Below are 16,862 nucleotides of genomic sequence, written 5' to 3' on the forward strand. Positions count from 1 at the left end.
ATGAGACAACTGTTTCTCGTGCAGCATGAGTAATCTTTCAAACCACCTGTTGTCTCCCTCAATATGCTGCTTATCCTCGTGTAGGCAGGTATTTATAAACATGCCCTTCTTCAGTTCCCATCTTCCCAGTAAGAAAAATCAAAGCTCTTTTTTTTTCTCTATAAATTGCTTATTTTGAAAGATGTTGATATTTAACATGGCTGATGCCTATCCTCCTCTCTCCATGTATAAAATGTGTGAAACAAATCTTGGGACATATTTTTTAGTAAACCTTTTGCCAGTTCTATTTATATACTTGTTTAATGTCAATTAGAATGTAAATAGGGGTGTGTGTGTGTGTGTGTTTTTTTTTAATTCTTCATAAACAATAAAATGGGTTAAATTGATTTAAAAAGTAATTCAAGTCCTTCATGCCCCTGTGATTTTTGAATGTATCTCTACTAAAGACAGATATTCAGAAAGTCCAATCCGTGACATCAAGTTCCCAGGGCCACCCTAGGCACTAAACCTAGAGTCATCTGTTCTGGGCCGTAGTCATTTGTCCTCCTGTCTCCAAGGAACCAGAACCAGCAACAATGGACCCACCCGCGGGAACTTGAGTGGGGTCCGGACTAGCCATCTGCTGGGCAGTATGTCTAGGTAGGTGAATAATTTCAGTTGCACAGTTTTCAAAATTAGTAACTGATTTTTTTTTTTCCAACAGTGCCCATGAATTCTCTAATCCAGGAGCTCAGGTAAGGTTTGTCCTACATTACTTTTTCTAACATTGATTTGCTTTAATTATTAGAATGTTTTGTATTCAGAATCCCTGGTTGAGTATGAGGAATAAAGCCAATGGGTTTACTCCATGTAGCCTCTGTCTGTACCCCAAAAAGGGGAAACACCATTGATGATTAACCTAAGACAGTTCAAACTTCTCTTGTGATAACAAAACCCACAGCGTTTTGCTGTAATGTGAGTAATTTTCCACTTTTCTCCGTAGAGTGTGTGCTGCCTCTGTGTACACACCTCACATGTGGTTTGTTTGTGCCGGATGGTAAGTGAAGAACTTGATTAATGGATAACCCACGTTTTAAATTCTTTACTCTTTTTTTTCTCTTTAATACTCAGATAATTCTACCAGGAAACCACATGACTTTTTCTAATGTGACTGATAGGCATTGGGGTGGGTCCAAGCATTTCCATACTGTAAATGCACCTCAGGTAATATTCTGAAAAGTCCACCTTAATAGGTTTTGCAGAATAAACTCCAATTAGATTTCCTTTCACAGTATCATTGTGAAGTACAGTGTGGTTTTTTTTTTTTTTTTTTTTTTTAATATATTTTATTGATTTTGTACAGAGAGGAAGGGAGAGAGATAGAAACATCGATGAGAGAGAGTCATCGATCAGCTGCCTCCTGCACACCCCCTACTGGGGATGTGCCCGCAACCAAGGTACATGCCCCTGACCGGAATCGAACCCGGGACCCTTCAGTCCCCAAGCCGACGCTCTATCCATTGAGCCAAACCGGTCTCGGCAACAGTGTGGTTTTTGAAGAGTATTTATTTATTTGTTTTAAATTTTTTTTTTATTGATTTCAGAGAGCAAGGGAGAGAGAGAGAAACATCAATGATGAGAGAGAATCATTGATCGTCAGCCTTCGGCAGGCCCCCTACTGGGGGATTGAGCCCACAACTTGGGCAGGTGCCCTTAGTGGGAATGGGACCATGACCACTGAGCCACACCAGCCAGGCTCATGTGGTTGTTTTAAGTACATATTTGAAGATAAACACGTACTGACAATACGTTTCCTGTACTGGCGACACTTTGTAGTGAAATTGTTTTTAGGAACAGGATTAGAACCTTGCGTCTGCTCTAGGTTTACTGTTGCAAGCCCAGAAAGTCCCAGGCCCACTAACGAACCCCGCTTTCCGTGAAGACAGCAGTGGCCTGTATGTGTTCCTCAGGGAAACGTTGGGAAACTGAAGGCTATGTCACAGTGTCTGATCCACGTTGACATTGATCATATGCGCATCAACAGTTCACATAGTTCTTTTTCCAGGCAACTGTGCTCTGTGGTTTCCCCAAGCAAGGGCCGAGTTGCTTCTGTTGTCCCAGGACTCATCCTGTCCGTTTTGGTTCCCCCATTTCGTGGGACACAAACCCATCAGACCTGAGTACAAGCTTTCACGCTAATGCTCTTCGCTGTGGAAATATTTTAGAGGGGAATCCCTGTCTCCCTGCCTCCATTCTCGGTGTAATCATTGAGAATTTTACATGACAAGCTACTTTTCTATGAGAGCAAAACATAGAGCCTAACCCACACTGAGACAGAATGAAAATATTGAAGTTTTCTGGCTCACTTAAATTCTTGGTTTTAGAATCTGTTCTCATTTAAAAGTCCTATCTGTTTGGAGACTTTATGATCCCTGTGGAATGATCAAAAGACGGTGACGTGATCAAAGGCCCAGAGTGGGTGAGGCGTTCGCCATCACGGGGGACGGCTTCCTCCCGGTCCGCCACAGAAACTGGGAGCCCAGGAGCCCATGGTCCGCTAGCCTGGACCATGGAAGTGGTCATCCAGAGTCTTTTTTAGAGACTCCAACTATTCCAAGGGGGAGGGGAGAGGCGTTTTGAGTGACGTGTCGTGTGTGTGGTAACATGAAAAAGAAAAGAGAATATTGAAAAATGAGTGTGTGCTTTTGGCCAAGGAGAAATATATAATTCATAGAGAAAAGGGAAGGAATTCATAGAGAGAAGCAACCTTGTGGGGGGAGGAGGAATGTTTAATAGAACTTTCTGGAGAAATAGGAATTACTATTTAAGTTACTTTATTTAAGCATTTATTATAAAAATAGAACTGATATTTATAGTGATCTTATTGTATGCCAGACATTCTTGAGCATTGTCATTTAGTCCTCACAACAACATTATATTAAAAAAAACAAAACGATGAGAGTTCCAATTTTCAGATGGAAAAAAATGAAACTAAATAGCTTATGTAAATAGTCCAAGATTTCACCACTAGTAAGTAATCCAGACTTCTGATTCAGAGACCAGTTTCTCAACTCCAAACAATGCTTTCTGTCCTACACAATTAATAGTACCTGCCTAGAATATAAATTAAAAAAAAAGAAATGGTTCAGCTGGATTTTGAAATTTTATGCTTTAACACTTACGGTGTGTTTCTTAAAGCTTAATTTTCTGAAATTCAAACAAAGAATATGTTTTAATTAAAAATAATAAAACAGTAAAATAATAAATTGTTCTAATTCCCTAAAATTTATTTTTTTTATCAGATATTTAATGTTAGCTAATTTGTTAGACCAACTCAGAAAACTGGTGATAATTGCTGATAAAATTTAGAAACCAAATTAATTCACCTATTTTTCTTGAATAAGAACCAGTTTGTTAAAATTCCTGATTACTGTTAATCTTATAACTGCTTGTTTTCAACGGAATAATCATGCTTAGGCTGAGTAGACTCCAAGTTGCTGCTGAAATGGATTAAACTGACCCCAGATACAGACCCTAATGATTATTCTATGTAAATTCTCGGAAAAAAGTTATAATTCACTTGCTAGGTTATATTTCTAGTGTCTTTAATTTTGTACAACTTCATTTGTACATTTGAGGCTACGCTTGTTCCTCCATTTTCCCCCCTCAGGTTTGTGGTGACCTAGAATCCAGAATTTCTTTTGCGTCTGAAATTTGAGTATCTTAGACAAGGTAGCATATTTCCCTCGGTATGAAAGTTAAGTCTATTTTACAGAGAACCTTGGCAACTTTATTTAGTTTTCCTTTTTAGAATGCATTGAGCATGCTATTGCTTCCAGAGATACCACTTACAAAAATACTAAACCAAAAGCAGCTAATTTAAATACACTATATTATTCATGACGCTAATAAAAATTGATACTGACATTCTCATCTTCTTATTATCCTCTATGTCAGCTACTATCATTGCCATTAGAAAAGCAATTTATAACCAGAGGCCCACCTTTCATCATATTTCTTATTAGCATTCCCCCGTCTTTCCTCCAACACCATCCGGGTTACAGTTCAGGTGTTGAGAAGGCTCTCTTGGCATCTTTCTACATCATGACCATGGGATTATCTTTGCTCTTTGCATTTGTTACTATTATCCTTAATCTGATCCTCATGTTTTGAACCTCCTAACATCGGTCATTGTCTCATGCATTGGAAAAACGTTTTTACACCAGTCCAGCCCCTTTGCTCTAATTAGAAGATATATTCCAGCTCCTGAATGGCTTTCTTATTCTTTTGCCGCAGGGGGTACGGAAAGGCCTGGGGCAACCACAGACCACCCAGTGCTGCCTCTGGCTCAGCCACATAGTAAAAAACCATGTAGAAAGCCCTAAACTGCCCTGAACTTGGCTCTTGAGTTAAATGTGGATAAAATCATTTGTCCTGACTATCCTGTGAGCTTTTATGAATCCAATTAGACACAGTGCATATTATTTCAACAGGTCACTCAATAGCTACATACTGCAGGCCAACTTGATAGCAAACTCAATGCTTAATGCTATGAAAGGCTATGTCATACTATAAATATGGGATAGCATTGTTGTTAATGGGATGTACTTATTAAAGAACAAGCTCTTTTTATTTATTTTCATTCTTGTCAAAAGTCTCCCTAATACGTTTTAAGATACTTTCTTACCCTAGTAAATACACTACCATAAACAAAACGATCTCTCTGGAATGATTAAGTCATCTTATGCCTCCAAGTTGCACTCCCTGTATGTTCCCTATGTTTTGTAAAGTATGTCTTAAAGTATATTTTAGAAAAAAAAAATACTATGAGGCTTATGAGTAAAAATTCAGAGTGGCATTTCTCAGAAAAGAATTAGAACAAGAAAATATGGTTTATTTACTTTACCTTTTTCCTGTGATAAAATACCTTCACAAGGCTATTAACCAATGAGTTATAGGAGTCTAAGGCACTAATATTTCTAGAAATCAGACATTTTCTAACATTGACAAAATGCCACCACTGCAGGTTGTACATGAAAGCTTACTTCACTGTGGCATTCAGGTTTGCAGAGTTCACTCACAGAGATATTTTTTTCACCCATCTAGCTTTTATTTTTGTAACACAAATCTTTTTTTTAATTTTTTTAATGTAAATTATTATCTGTGTACATATACCATTGTCCCCCCTCCTATACATGCCCTCCCTCCCCAGAGTTTTGTGTCCATTGGTTGTACTTATATGCATATATACAAGTCCTTCGGTTGATCTTTTATCTACCCCCAGATCTCCCTACCGTCCCCGCTGTAATTTGACAGTCTGCTTGTTGCTTTACTGTCTTTATATCTGTCTTTTGGTTCATCAGTTTATAATGTTCTTTATTATCCATAAATGAGTGAGATCATGTGGTGTTTCTCTTTCATTGACTGGCTTATTTCACTCAGCATGATGTTCTCCTATTCCATCCAGGTTGCTACAAATGATGAGAATTTCTTCTTTTTTATGGCAGCATAATATTCCATTGTGTAGATGTACCATAGTTTTTGGATCCAATCATCTACTGATGGGCATCTAGGCTGTTTCCAAATCCTAGCTATTGTAAATTGTGCTGCTATGAACATAGGGATGCATATATCCTTTCTGATTGGTGTTTCTAGCTTCTTGGGATATATTCCTAGGAGTGGGATTACTGGGTCAAATGGGAGTTCCATTTTCAGTTTTTTGAGGAAGCTCCATACTGTTCTCCACAGTGGCTGCACCAGTCTGCATTCCCACCAGCAGTGCACGAGGGTTCCTTTTTCTCCGCAACCTCGCCAGCACTTGTCATTTGTTGATGATAGCCATTCTGACAGGTGTGAGATGGTACCACATTGTTGTTTTGATTTGCATCTCTTGGATAATTAGTGACTTTGAGCATGTTTTCATGTGCCTCTTGGCCTTCCTTCTGTCTTCTTTTAAAAATATTCTATTTAGATCCATTGCCCATTTTTTAATTGGGTCATTTATCTTCCTTTTATTAAGCTGTATAAGCTGTCTGTAGATGTTGGAGATTAAACCTTTATTAGTGATAACATTTGCAAATATGTTCTCCCATGCAGTGGGCTTTCTTGTTGTTTTGTTGATGGTTTCTTTTGCTGTAAAAAAGCTTTTTATTTGGATGTAGTCCCATTTGTTTATTTTCTCTTTAGCTTCCATTGCCCTAGGGGCAGTATCAGTGAAGAAGTTCTTTTGGCAAATGTCTGAGATTTTGCTGCCAACACAAATCTTTTTATGTAGCAGAATTTGCCCCTCTTGATTGAGGAATGGATATTTCCTTCAATGTTTGTTCACTCACAAACTGTAATCTACCTTTAAAAAAAATATATTTTATTGATTTTTTACAGAGAGGAAGGGAGAGAGATAGAGAGCTAGAAACGTCAATGAGAGAGAAACATCGACCAGTTGCCTCTTGCACACCCCCTACTGGGGATGTGCCCGCAGCCAACGTACATGCCTCTGACCGGAATCAAATCTGGGACCTTTCAGTCAGCAGACCGATGCTCTACTGCTGAGCCAAATCAGTTTCAGCTGTAGTCTACCTTCTATAGGGCGTAGTACTAGGTATTGCAGTGGGGGTGAAATTAAAGATGTCCATGTAATAAACCCAAGGAATTATATAATAACATCATTGTGGGTGTTATAAGCATTCAGAGGGAGAGATCACTTCCAACTTGAGGATCAAATATAACACCGGAGTCTGACTAATCAGAGTATCAGCTGGTCGGCATTCCGTGGGAGCTTATTAGAAATGGAGATTTTTGGCCCCACCAGACCTATTGAACTGCATTTTAACAAGATCTGTAGTCTATTGACATGTGTATACAAGTCTGAGAAGTGTAGTTTTTCAGTACTTACTCGGGAAAGCTAACTTTCCATGGGGTTTCTTTGGAATTTTCTTGATCTCTGGATTCTTATGAATGATTGTTTGCATTTCTATTGGATGAAGAGTAGCAGGATCCCAAACAAACAATTTTGACAGTGGCATAGCAAAAAGCACAAGCCTTGGTCTTTTTCAAGTCTTTGATTTGACCTCTTGGAGGTGTTTGAAATCAACAAAATCTTTCTTAAAAACGTTTCAAAGGTCATTAGAAAGAGCATTTATGTAAGGATACTTTTTTAACACCATTTTATATGCATCCATGACTCTGTAGCCATGAGTGTATTCTCAGAAAAGTTATTTTCTCAAACAAAATCTCCAAATCTGTCAACTTCCATATGTCACACGATTGTCTTGCTACTTTGATGCATTGGTAACCAATATACAGAGGTTTCTTTCAACCTCCTGAGCACTTCACAGTGTTGTTTTGGTTGGTATCTTCTCATCCTAATGTGCTCTTTGTAAATCTCTGACTCAACACAAAATTATTTAACACTATTTCTTGTTTCTCATCAGCCCTCCGTGAAGGAATGCATTAATTTTAATTCTCAAGCAAAACACTTCATTTCTTGTTATTGTTTAAGTAAACTATAGTCATTTGAAGTCCCATTTCACTTACATGGTATGTTTGTAAACAGTGTTTCTGACATCTTGTAATATTGCTCTTGCTTAAAGCGTGAACTGAAATAAATGTCCCACAATGCTGACAAATCAACTCCCTACAATCAAGCCATGGAGTGCTTTAGCATCTAATATTTTCTTAGAATGGGTTACTATCACAATTCTAAATGCACACCCTCACTTCGAGTTTGACTGGTTCATGTGGCGGGGTGAACAATGGGGCAATAGCAGGCCTGGGTTCTGGGGCTCTATCAGGGACTAGCCGAGTTACCCTGGAGAAGTGTTCAAACGTCAAGTCTTGCTACCTTCTTGACTAACGAAACCTTTTTTTCTAGAAAGCACCTTAAGTTCTGGCCTCTAAATTTGCCTCCCATCCCCTCCCCCCATCTCAAAACAAAGCTAAATGTAACCTCTTGCTTTATTCAAACACTAGAGGCCTGGTGCACGAAATTCGTGCAAGAGGCCTTTCTTCTCCTGGCTGCCCACACTGGCTTCCCTCTAAGCACCCAGACCCCAGACTTCCCTCATGTCCTGGGCTTCGTCCGGAAGGTCATCTAGTCTAATTAGCATATTATGCTTTTATTATTATAGCTATCTCCTGAGGTTATCTTTGCCTTTGAGCCTCTCTTTCGCTACCTTTCACTTTTTGTTTCCCTTTGCATGCTTTCTCTCACTTATGTTCTTCTCCTTGAAAGAGAAAGTACTTTTTTCCCTAAGCAATCCCCTCCCCCAAAATGTTGTTCTTTCAAATTCACCCCCATATTATTTTCTTCAGAAAATCCATACCTGAGGATACTTCATATTTTTCATTTTATAAAATGCTCTTTCCATCTCAAATCTGTGACAGGCTATTCTGGAAAAATTCTTTCCTTCATCTTCCCCATTTGGAATTTGTTCTCATGCCTCAAGGCCAATGATTAATGTCATCTTCTCCATGCGTTCTCCCCATGACCTCCCAGTCTGATGGGTACTTTTTTTTTCCATGTGCACCCAAAGCTCTTCTTTTCCTGTCTGTCATCAGGCACTTATTACATTTAATCATAGCTATTTTATTATTCATCTCATCCATCTGTCCACTCATGCAAAAGAAAGCAGATCTCTGCCTTTAAGTTCATAGTTTAGTTGGGAAAACAAAAAAATGAGCGAACTCTAAAAAACCACCTGCACTTTAATCATATATAATTCTTCCTTTTCGATACAGTCAACATTTAAAAAATAAGAAATCTATTTATTTAGTTTTGGCCCTAGTACATGATGTTTCTTGAGAAATATTTTACTTTATATTGTCTATCTGTTTGTTTTGAGAATAAATAATGCAATTAGTAGTTCATTGTAAAGGAATGTCTCATATACCGATTTTCCATAACATCTTTAAAGGGACTGCAACTTTTTTGCTTCTGAATTCCTAGATTAATTTGCTAGTTCTGTCCGTTTAAAGTCAAGACGGTTTGCTAACACTGTCTCCTTAACTACAAAACATCCTCCCCTAGCAACAATCATTTCTAACCCATTTTCTTACTTCCAATAAGTGTTTTCCTCTACAAATATATTTCCTGAAAGTATCGAATAGAAAAGTGAGGCTCTCTTAGTTTTGTTAACCTCTCCCTTGATCTCATTTGGTCATTTTTGGTCCCAAAAAGAAAACAAAACTGGGATAGAAATGCATCATGCCCTTCCTGGGTCTCCTTGTATGAAGGGGTCAGCCACAGAAGTCTGTGGACAGGAGTGGCCGATGCCACAAGATGAGAAAGTGAAGCCACGGCTGGATAGGTGAGCACGGACGAAATTGGAGGTGGAGACAGCAAAATACAGAGACTGTAGATAAGAAAGAATATTTGTGGGGCTTTATTTAAAGGTCCTCGCGGTGGTTTTCAGCCTGAGGCATGGGAGTTCACTCCTTCTGTGTGGGAGACACAGGTGGGTTTTTCCCAGAGTTGGCGTGGACAGTGTGTCTCCAGGGACCCACTCAAACTCAGGGCCAGGGGGTGAAGCGTGGGGGGAGGGGGGGAATGATGGCACATGCCCCTGCGGGCTGCTCTCCCTCTCTCCCCTGTGTGCACAGAGAGGCTGAGGCACCGTCACCCAAAGTGTCCATGGTCATTGCCGTGGAGCCGCCAAGGCCCCTGTGTCCTGTGGGTGAAAGCCAGCAAAGCCTTTTTTCTTTCTTTTCTTTCTTTCTTCTTTCCTTTCTTTCTTTCTTTCTCTCTCTCTCTCTTTCTTTCTTTCTTTTCTTTCTTTCTTTCTTTTCTTTCTTTCTTTCTTTCTTTCTTTCCTTCCTTTCCTTTCTTTCTTCCTTTCCTTCTTCCTTCCTTTCTTTCTTTCTTTCTTTCTTTCTTTCTTTCTTTCTTTCTCTCTCTCTCTCTCTCTCTTTCTTTCTTTATTTTCTTTCTTTCTTTCTTTCCTTCCTTTCCTTTCTTTCTTCCTTTCCTTTCTTTCTTTCTTTCTTTCTTTCTTCCTTTCTTTCTTCCTTTCCTTTCTTTCTTCCTTTCCTTTCTTCCTTTCCTTTCTTCCCTTTCTTCCTTCCTTCCTTCCTTCCTTCCTTCCTTCCTTCCTTCCTTCCTTCCTTCCTTCCTTCCTTTCTTTCTTTCCTTTCTTTCTTTCTTTCTTTCTTTCTTTCTTTCTTTCTTTCTTTCTTTCTTTCTTCCTTTCTTTCCTTTCTTTCTTCCTTTCTTTCTTCCTTTCCTTTCTTTCTTCCTTTCCTTTCTTCCTTCCTTTCTTCCTTCCTTTCCTTTCTTCCTTCCTTCCTTTCTTCCCTTCCTTCCTTCCTTCCTTCCTTCCTTCCTTCCTTCCTTCCTTCCTTCCTTCCTTCCTTCCTTCCTTCCTTCCTTCCTTCCTTTCTTTCTTTCTTTCTTTCTTTCTTTCTTTCTTTCTTTCTTTCTTTCTTTCTTTCTTTCTTTCTTTCTTTCTTTCTTTCTTTCTTCTTTTTCCTGTCCTGCGGGATCACGGCTCTGAGTGTCTGAAAGGCAAGCCGGGCAGGCTCGCTCTCCATGGCCATTTTCAAAGAAATGTGGCCTCCCAACACAACATGCTCCCCCATTTCCTTCCACTCATGGACTATAGCTTCTTAGTGTTCATTACCAGCTCCCTCTCACCACCCCAAACACCCACCGCTCTCACATGTCTTCCTAATCTCCCTGCCTTCCTCCAGTCTGACCCCGTCCTCCGCAGACACGTCCTCCCTCTCTGCTCTTCCTCTCTCTCTGTATCACCTGTCCTCCTGCTGCCAATGGCCACGCTAACTGTTCCTAATAGACCCTCCTTTCTTCAAGCTGGGGAAAACATTCTTTTGAACACTGAAAGAAATAATCTGTAGTAAAAACAACAGAAATCGTCAGAAAAAAGAAACTGGAGGATAATGAAAAGGTCAACATTAATAACATCTGTTCTAGATGACAAATATAATATGACTCGCCTCACTAAGAAATGATACAAATATGAATAACACCCGATAAAACTATTTATACACGAATCTCACTTACAAGCAGCAAATGTCAAAGAGAAAGAAGCCACCATATTATATTCTAATATGCAAGGTAGGATTATCTATTGCATGAAAAAATAATTTAATTCTTACATCAAAGTGTTCATGGTCATTGCCGCAGTTTGAATTTATGTTAAGCTCCAATCTCTGTCATTCTCAATAACACCCCCCAGAGCCTTCTCCTTAGGAAGAGTTCATGTATGTACATCTTGGGGAAAAGAAGAAAACATGTTCATACTAGAGAACAGAAGGGCACCTATACTTCATTCATTACGGTATTAATTAGGCCTCTGTGCTTCCTGATGTTGATTTCAAGCCCTACTCCATGAACTCAGAGTTACTCACAGGGCCCTGGTCTGAGTGTTTCCGGGAGGGACTGACCCACAGTAACGAAGAAGGGCCAGCCCCCATCATTAATTAGTTAATGATTCTCACTTTGTGAATACATGAGATCATTCTGATTAATAAAGATGTGCTTGCATCACACACAGAATGGGAACTTGATGTTTGATAGATTTGGGTATGGCAGAATAGAGATAATGCCCTTATCGGTTGATCACAATAAACGTCTCCCCCTCAGAGTTCTCTAGCGCAGATGATCTGCGCTAGAGAACTCTGAGGGGGAGACGTTTATTGTGATCTGGAGTTTATCCACATGATCACAGATTAGATATTAACCACCTTTGTCATTTTTGTCCAGAAATAGTTTAGAGCTGTCCCTTTTCTATGCGCGCTTTACAGTCACTATCACTTACTTGATTCTGATGTCCCCCTTCAAAAACGGGGGCTGGAATCGAGCTTTTGAAATGGAATTTCGCCAGCGCCTGGACATTTGGTTCTGCATTCTCTTCCACAGCCGTGCAGTTCTCATTCCCGTTCGTCAGTGGCTGCGATTCCCCCCGACCTCTGAGTGTTATGAGGAAGTTCACTGTTTCTTCTCCCGTTAGAAGTGTGCACGAAAGGGCCCTGCTTCTCCGCCCACTGCACCAAGTGCGTGCACAGGGCCCAGGCGACACCCCCAGGCTCTCCATGACCTCCAGCAAGCCCCCAGCGCGGCCCTACACACAACTCAGGAAAGTCCAGACCAGGTTCAAAGTTAGGAGCGGACATATCGGGATGTGTCATTATTCGCCAGGCAAAATAAGCGAGGACGCTGACTGACTACATGGCAGGGTGGATGACGGTTTTCTGTGCCGTTCATGAAGATACTTGCATTCAAGATTTATATATATTTTTTTCCTTTCAAGTTTGAGGTTTGGGGCTTAAAACCCCTTTTCCGACGGGAAAGCTGAGTCGGTGTGGCTGGATCTTCTACAAAAAGCAGGAGGGACTGGCAGACTGTGCCGTCCTGTAGACCCAGCCTAGGGAGGAGGGAGGGGAGGGGGAACACCTTCCAGCCCCCCTACTTAAGCAGTACCTTGATCTTTTGCTTTTAAAAATTTAACCAATTTCTGCTGGCAGCACAATCTATAATAATAAAAGGGTAATATGCTAATTAGACCGGGCATCTTCTGGACGTCATTCTGGATGTCCTTCCTGACGAGGCTGGGCTGGAGGGAAGCCAGCCCGGGTCCCGGGTGTCTGCGGGCAGCTGGAGGAGGGAAGCCCGGGTCCCGGGTGCGGGAGGGAAGCTGGTGCCAGAAGCTGGGGAAAGGAAGGCCTATGCTTGCGTACATTTTCATGCACCGGGCCTCTAGTTTCTATGTAAAGTTCTATAAACTACTGCGCGAGAGAAATTAAAGGGGTGGTACATTTTATTTTCTTCTAAAACCAGGTATTTGTGAATATATATGGGCTTATCATATGCTAACAAAAATACAGTATTTTTATCTTCGTTATTTTAAAAATTTCACAGGCGTCATTCTTATTTTATTGTTAGGAATACAAGTTCAAGCAAAAAGAAAAAAAGTATTCAGATGATTGACTAGTTAATTAAAGTAAAAAGAGTCAATTTAAATTTGATTCTATAATTGCATTTAACCTGCATTGTCAAGATGCTGTTCTTATTCAACCACATTTAATTTTTAGCAAATCCAATCTGCAATAGGTCAGCGAAGATGCTGTCATGGACGGAATTTGCCGATGATGTTTTGTGCCCTCTCTCCAGCTCCCCATGGGCTGTGCTATGACCGAGAGCAGTAGCATTTGTACAGACCCCAGGAAGGCTATAGACCGCCACTCTTTTTCCTTATTATCGGGGTGTTAACCGCTCCTGGTTCTGCTCTCTCAGGGCCATGGGAAAGAACATATTTGTCCTGTTAGTGACTACAAAACACACACTTAAATCTGTTAATCTGCTGAAGTAAACATCACGTATTTTGGTCTAGCAGAAAGGACTATTATCTGTTTGAGTTTGTGGCAGTCCACTGTTAATCGCCAGGACCAATCTCATGGGGGTCCACACTTGTAAACTTAATGGGAAAAATGATAGGGAACATCCAACCAAGAGTTTTCTAAGTTTTAAGGGTGGCATTAACCTTTGCCATTCCTTCTAGAATATAATGTTGTAGATTTACTATTTTGGTGCTGGGAAGGGAGACGTTTTAGAGGGTCCCACTTAGGGTTTCTACTTTATTAGCCAAGAAGCCAATTCATATATATATATATATATATATATATATATATATATATATATATATATATATATATATTTGCGTTTCCCTGGAGATGAAAGAGTCTGAACACCTCATCCTATGTGTATCAGTTCTTTTGTGATGTGCCTGCCCATGGTTTTTGCTACTTTTTAAAATTGATTGCCATTTTCTTCATTATCTGGAAGATTTTTAAAGTATTCTGTATATGAGTTAGAAGAAATGTTTCCCACTCAGTAGCTTACTTTTTTACTCTTATTGGTCTTAAAAAAAAAAAAAACTGTTTTGAAGGGCATAATGGAAGAAGGTACATATCCTAAGAGCAGAGCTCAATGAATCTTCACAATGTAAACATGCTTGTGTCAACAGATGAACAATCAGAATATTGATAGGAAGCACTGCTTACTGGTCTCAGTTGATGAATGTAATGTCTTTAATTTTAAGCCATTCTAATTAGTCTTTTCCTTAAAATTAGTGCTTTTTATAATATTCACTAAGGTCATGAGGATATTGTTGCACATTTTTTTTTTTTTTTTTAGCAGCTTTAAATCCATACTTTTCCTGGAATTATTTCTTATATCTGCTATACAGAAGTCAAGGTTTTTTCAGATAGATATCCCATTGACATGGCGCTATTCATTAAAGCAACAGCCCCTTCCCAAATGACACCCTTGTCATGAATTGACCACATATGTGTGAGACTATTTCTGGACCCAATAGATGGAGCATCTACCTCTTCAGTCTCATTGATCTATTTGTTGATGCTTGCTGCAATAACACCCTATCTTAAGTATTACAGATTTATGAGAAACTTTGACATCCAAGACTATAAGTCTTTCAACTTTGTTCTTGTTCTTCTTTGAGATGATCTTTGCTATTCATGGAGCTTTTCATTTTCATACAAATTTTAGAATTAACTTGTTAATTTCTAAAAAAAAATTATTCTTGAGATTTTTTTTTCTGGGGACTGTATTAAATCTAAAAGATAAGTTTAGGGAGAATTCAAATTGTACAATATTGGGCCCTTTATTCCATGAATATTTTATACTTCTCTATTTGTCTTTAATTTTCTCAAAATGTTACTTGTTTTGCATTCACTTTATACATATTTTGTTATATTTATTCCTAGGTATTTATTTCTATATAGTATAAATAGTTTTACTTTTAAATTATTATTTCTAATTTTTATTGCTTCTTTATAGAAATGCAAATAATTTTCTAAAGTGACCTTACTAAATTCACCTTATTTTAGTGTTTTATCTATCGATTCTTTTGGGTTTTCCTCAAACATAATCATGCCTCTGAAAAAATAATAGTTTAAGTTTTTCTTTTTCCATCACCATATACTTTTTTATTTTCTTTTTAATTCAAATTTATAGTTTCTGGTTCCTCCCCATAAGTCTGTAGTATTCTGCCTAGATAGAAGAAATCAGTAGAAATACCAACTATGAAATTTCCATGGAAATATTGGAGCATGTAAATAATTTCTTTGGACTCAGGGATTAATAACTTCCAAATCACTTTTGTTATATTCTTTTGGTGAAATGTCATCAGAATATATCTATTGCTGAAGCTACATTTTTAAATATGTTAGATATTTTCTGGTAACTTGCATTGAGAATTGATTACTCTGGGAAATAAACTAGAAAACTGTTCTGGAGCCCAGAGCTTAATGGACAAATGTTGGGGGTTAGAGTTCCCTCATTTGCTGTACTCTTTTCTGAAATCTGAAAAGTTAATGAATTTGACTTCTAAATATATTTCCAGCACTGACTTGTTCATTCATGTTATCTAATTACTGTTTTCCTCAGTCATTTGTTAAATAAAAATTCAGTCATATGTTGTCATCAGGCGGAATGCGATTTCCAATTAGAATTTGAGTTTCTAAATGGAAGCATTTATTAAAGATGTAACCAAAACACTTCCTTTGGGTAAAAATGCAGATATGTTACAGATATTTTAATAAAATCACAACCACAGCTTTGCAGTGTGGCATTGAAAGGTATTTGGTGCGTTGATAAAGTTCCCTGGAGGACTCTGGATGTTTCGAGCAACAGTTTGATTGAATAGAACAATAAATGCAGGGGTCTTTTTTCTCTTTCTTTCTCATCGACTAGAAAAATATAGATAATAGAGCTCATTTATTTCCTTAACATTTCAGAGCTCCGCAGATGGGAAAACACAACCCAGTGGAAATTATTTCTGGCAACCTTGGGAAGATATGTTAGCATTTTGTGGCATTTCTTTCAGTGACATGTAAAGCATGGCTTTCCCTCATTGCAGTGTCACAGTGAAGTGTCACAATAAAGCCAAAATAGTGTGCCCTCGGGGAAAACAAGGGGAAGGGACCATTTTCCACACGCACAAAAAGGGTAATATTGATTACAGAGCCTTTCCATTTTAACTCCAAGTGCTGTCCGGGGCCGTGGCTACTTTGCAAAGGAGAAGTGCACGGAGTGTGAGATTTAAAGCAAATGTTATGTATAAATCGGATGTAATTTATGTAAATATAAATTATGTGTAAAAAAGAGGAAAGTGCCTTTATGGACAGGCAAGCAGGCATAAATTTGCACAGTGTGTTGGGGAGAGAGTGTGTGTTGTTGCAGAGTGGGGAGCTCAGCCTGATGTTGATGGAGTCCAAAGAGCACTGATCTGGGAGTCAGACCAGCTCTAATCTGTCCTATTTCTGCTCTCACCAGCCCGGATGTTACCTTCCACCTACAGCATGTGACATAAAAAGTGTTACCATTGTTCTACGGATAAGGAAATTGGTTTTCCAAAAGATTCAATGACATGTTACAGATTGCACAGCTAACATTACTTAAGGGGCATCATACCCAGTGCATCAAGTGCCCTAACATTATTTCCAGTTAAATGTGTACTTTTGCTAAAACCTTGCATTTCCTCTTCGTCCTCAACACCGTTATTATTTGGATCCAAATACTGATCTTGAGTTTTATCGCCATTAAATGACACCTCATGAGTTTCATTCCACTGCTCCATCTCTGGACACTTTGGGGGGGGGGGTCTTAATTATATTTCCCAGCATGCTTTTCATGGCTGCAAGTCAGCAGCACCCCCAGAGCGCATGGACATCGTAGATGTCTGCACCGCAATCATGGGGCAACGCCGGGTGGCAGGCAGCTTCTTCCAGTTAGAGGGGTGGCTGGTTCATCCTGGCACGACTTCACCCCACTGTCACATGCACACGGAAACCCCCCAAGTTCATTGCTCTGATTTGGCAACACTCAGGAGGGAGCCTGAGCCTTGGGGCCG

At 39.2% G+C, this 16,862-nt stretch overlaps 1 protein-coding gene across 12 annotated transcripts in view; it reads left to right on the forward strand.

Moving 5' to 3' along the window:
- Positions 1–16,862, forward strand: part of ST18 (ST18 C2H2C-type zinc finger transcription factor) — a 124,209-nt gene that overhangs the window by 45,169 nt on the left and 62,178 nt on the right. For 10 of the 12 annotated variants that reach the window (XM_084864829.1, XM_084864828.1, XM_084864822.1 and 7 more), the window contains one exon: positions 704–734. The exons of the other annotated variants lie outside the window; for them this stretch is intronic. In XM_084864829.1, coding sequence (XP_084720955.1) covers positions 704–734 — 31 coding nt within the window. The remainder of the gene's footprint in view (positions 1–703; positions 735–16,862) is intronic. 12 annotated transcript variants of the gene reach the window in all.

This window comes from Pipistrellus hanaki (assembly GCF_964339955.1).
Source record: "Pipistrellus hanaki genome assembly, chromosome: 17".
NCBI classification, from domain to species: Eukaryota; Metazoa; Chordata; class Mammalia; order Chiroptera; family Vespertilionidae; genus Pipistrellus; species Pipistrellus hanaki.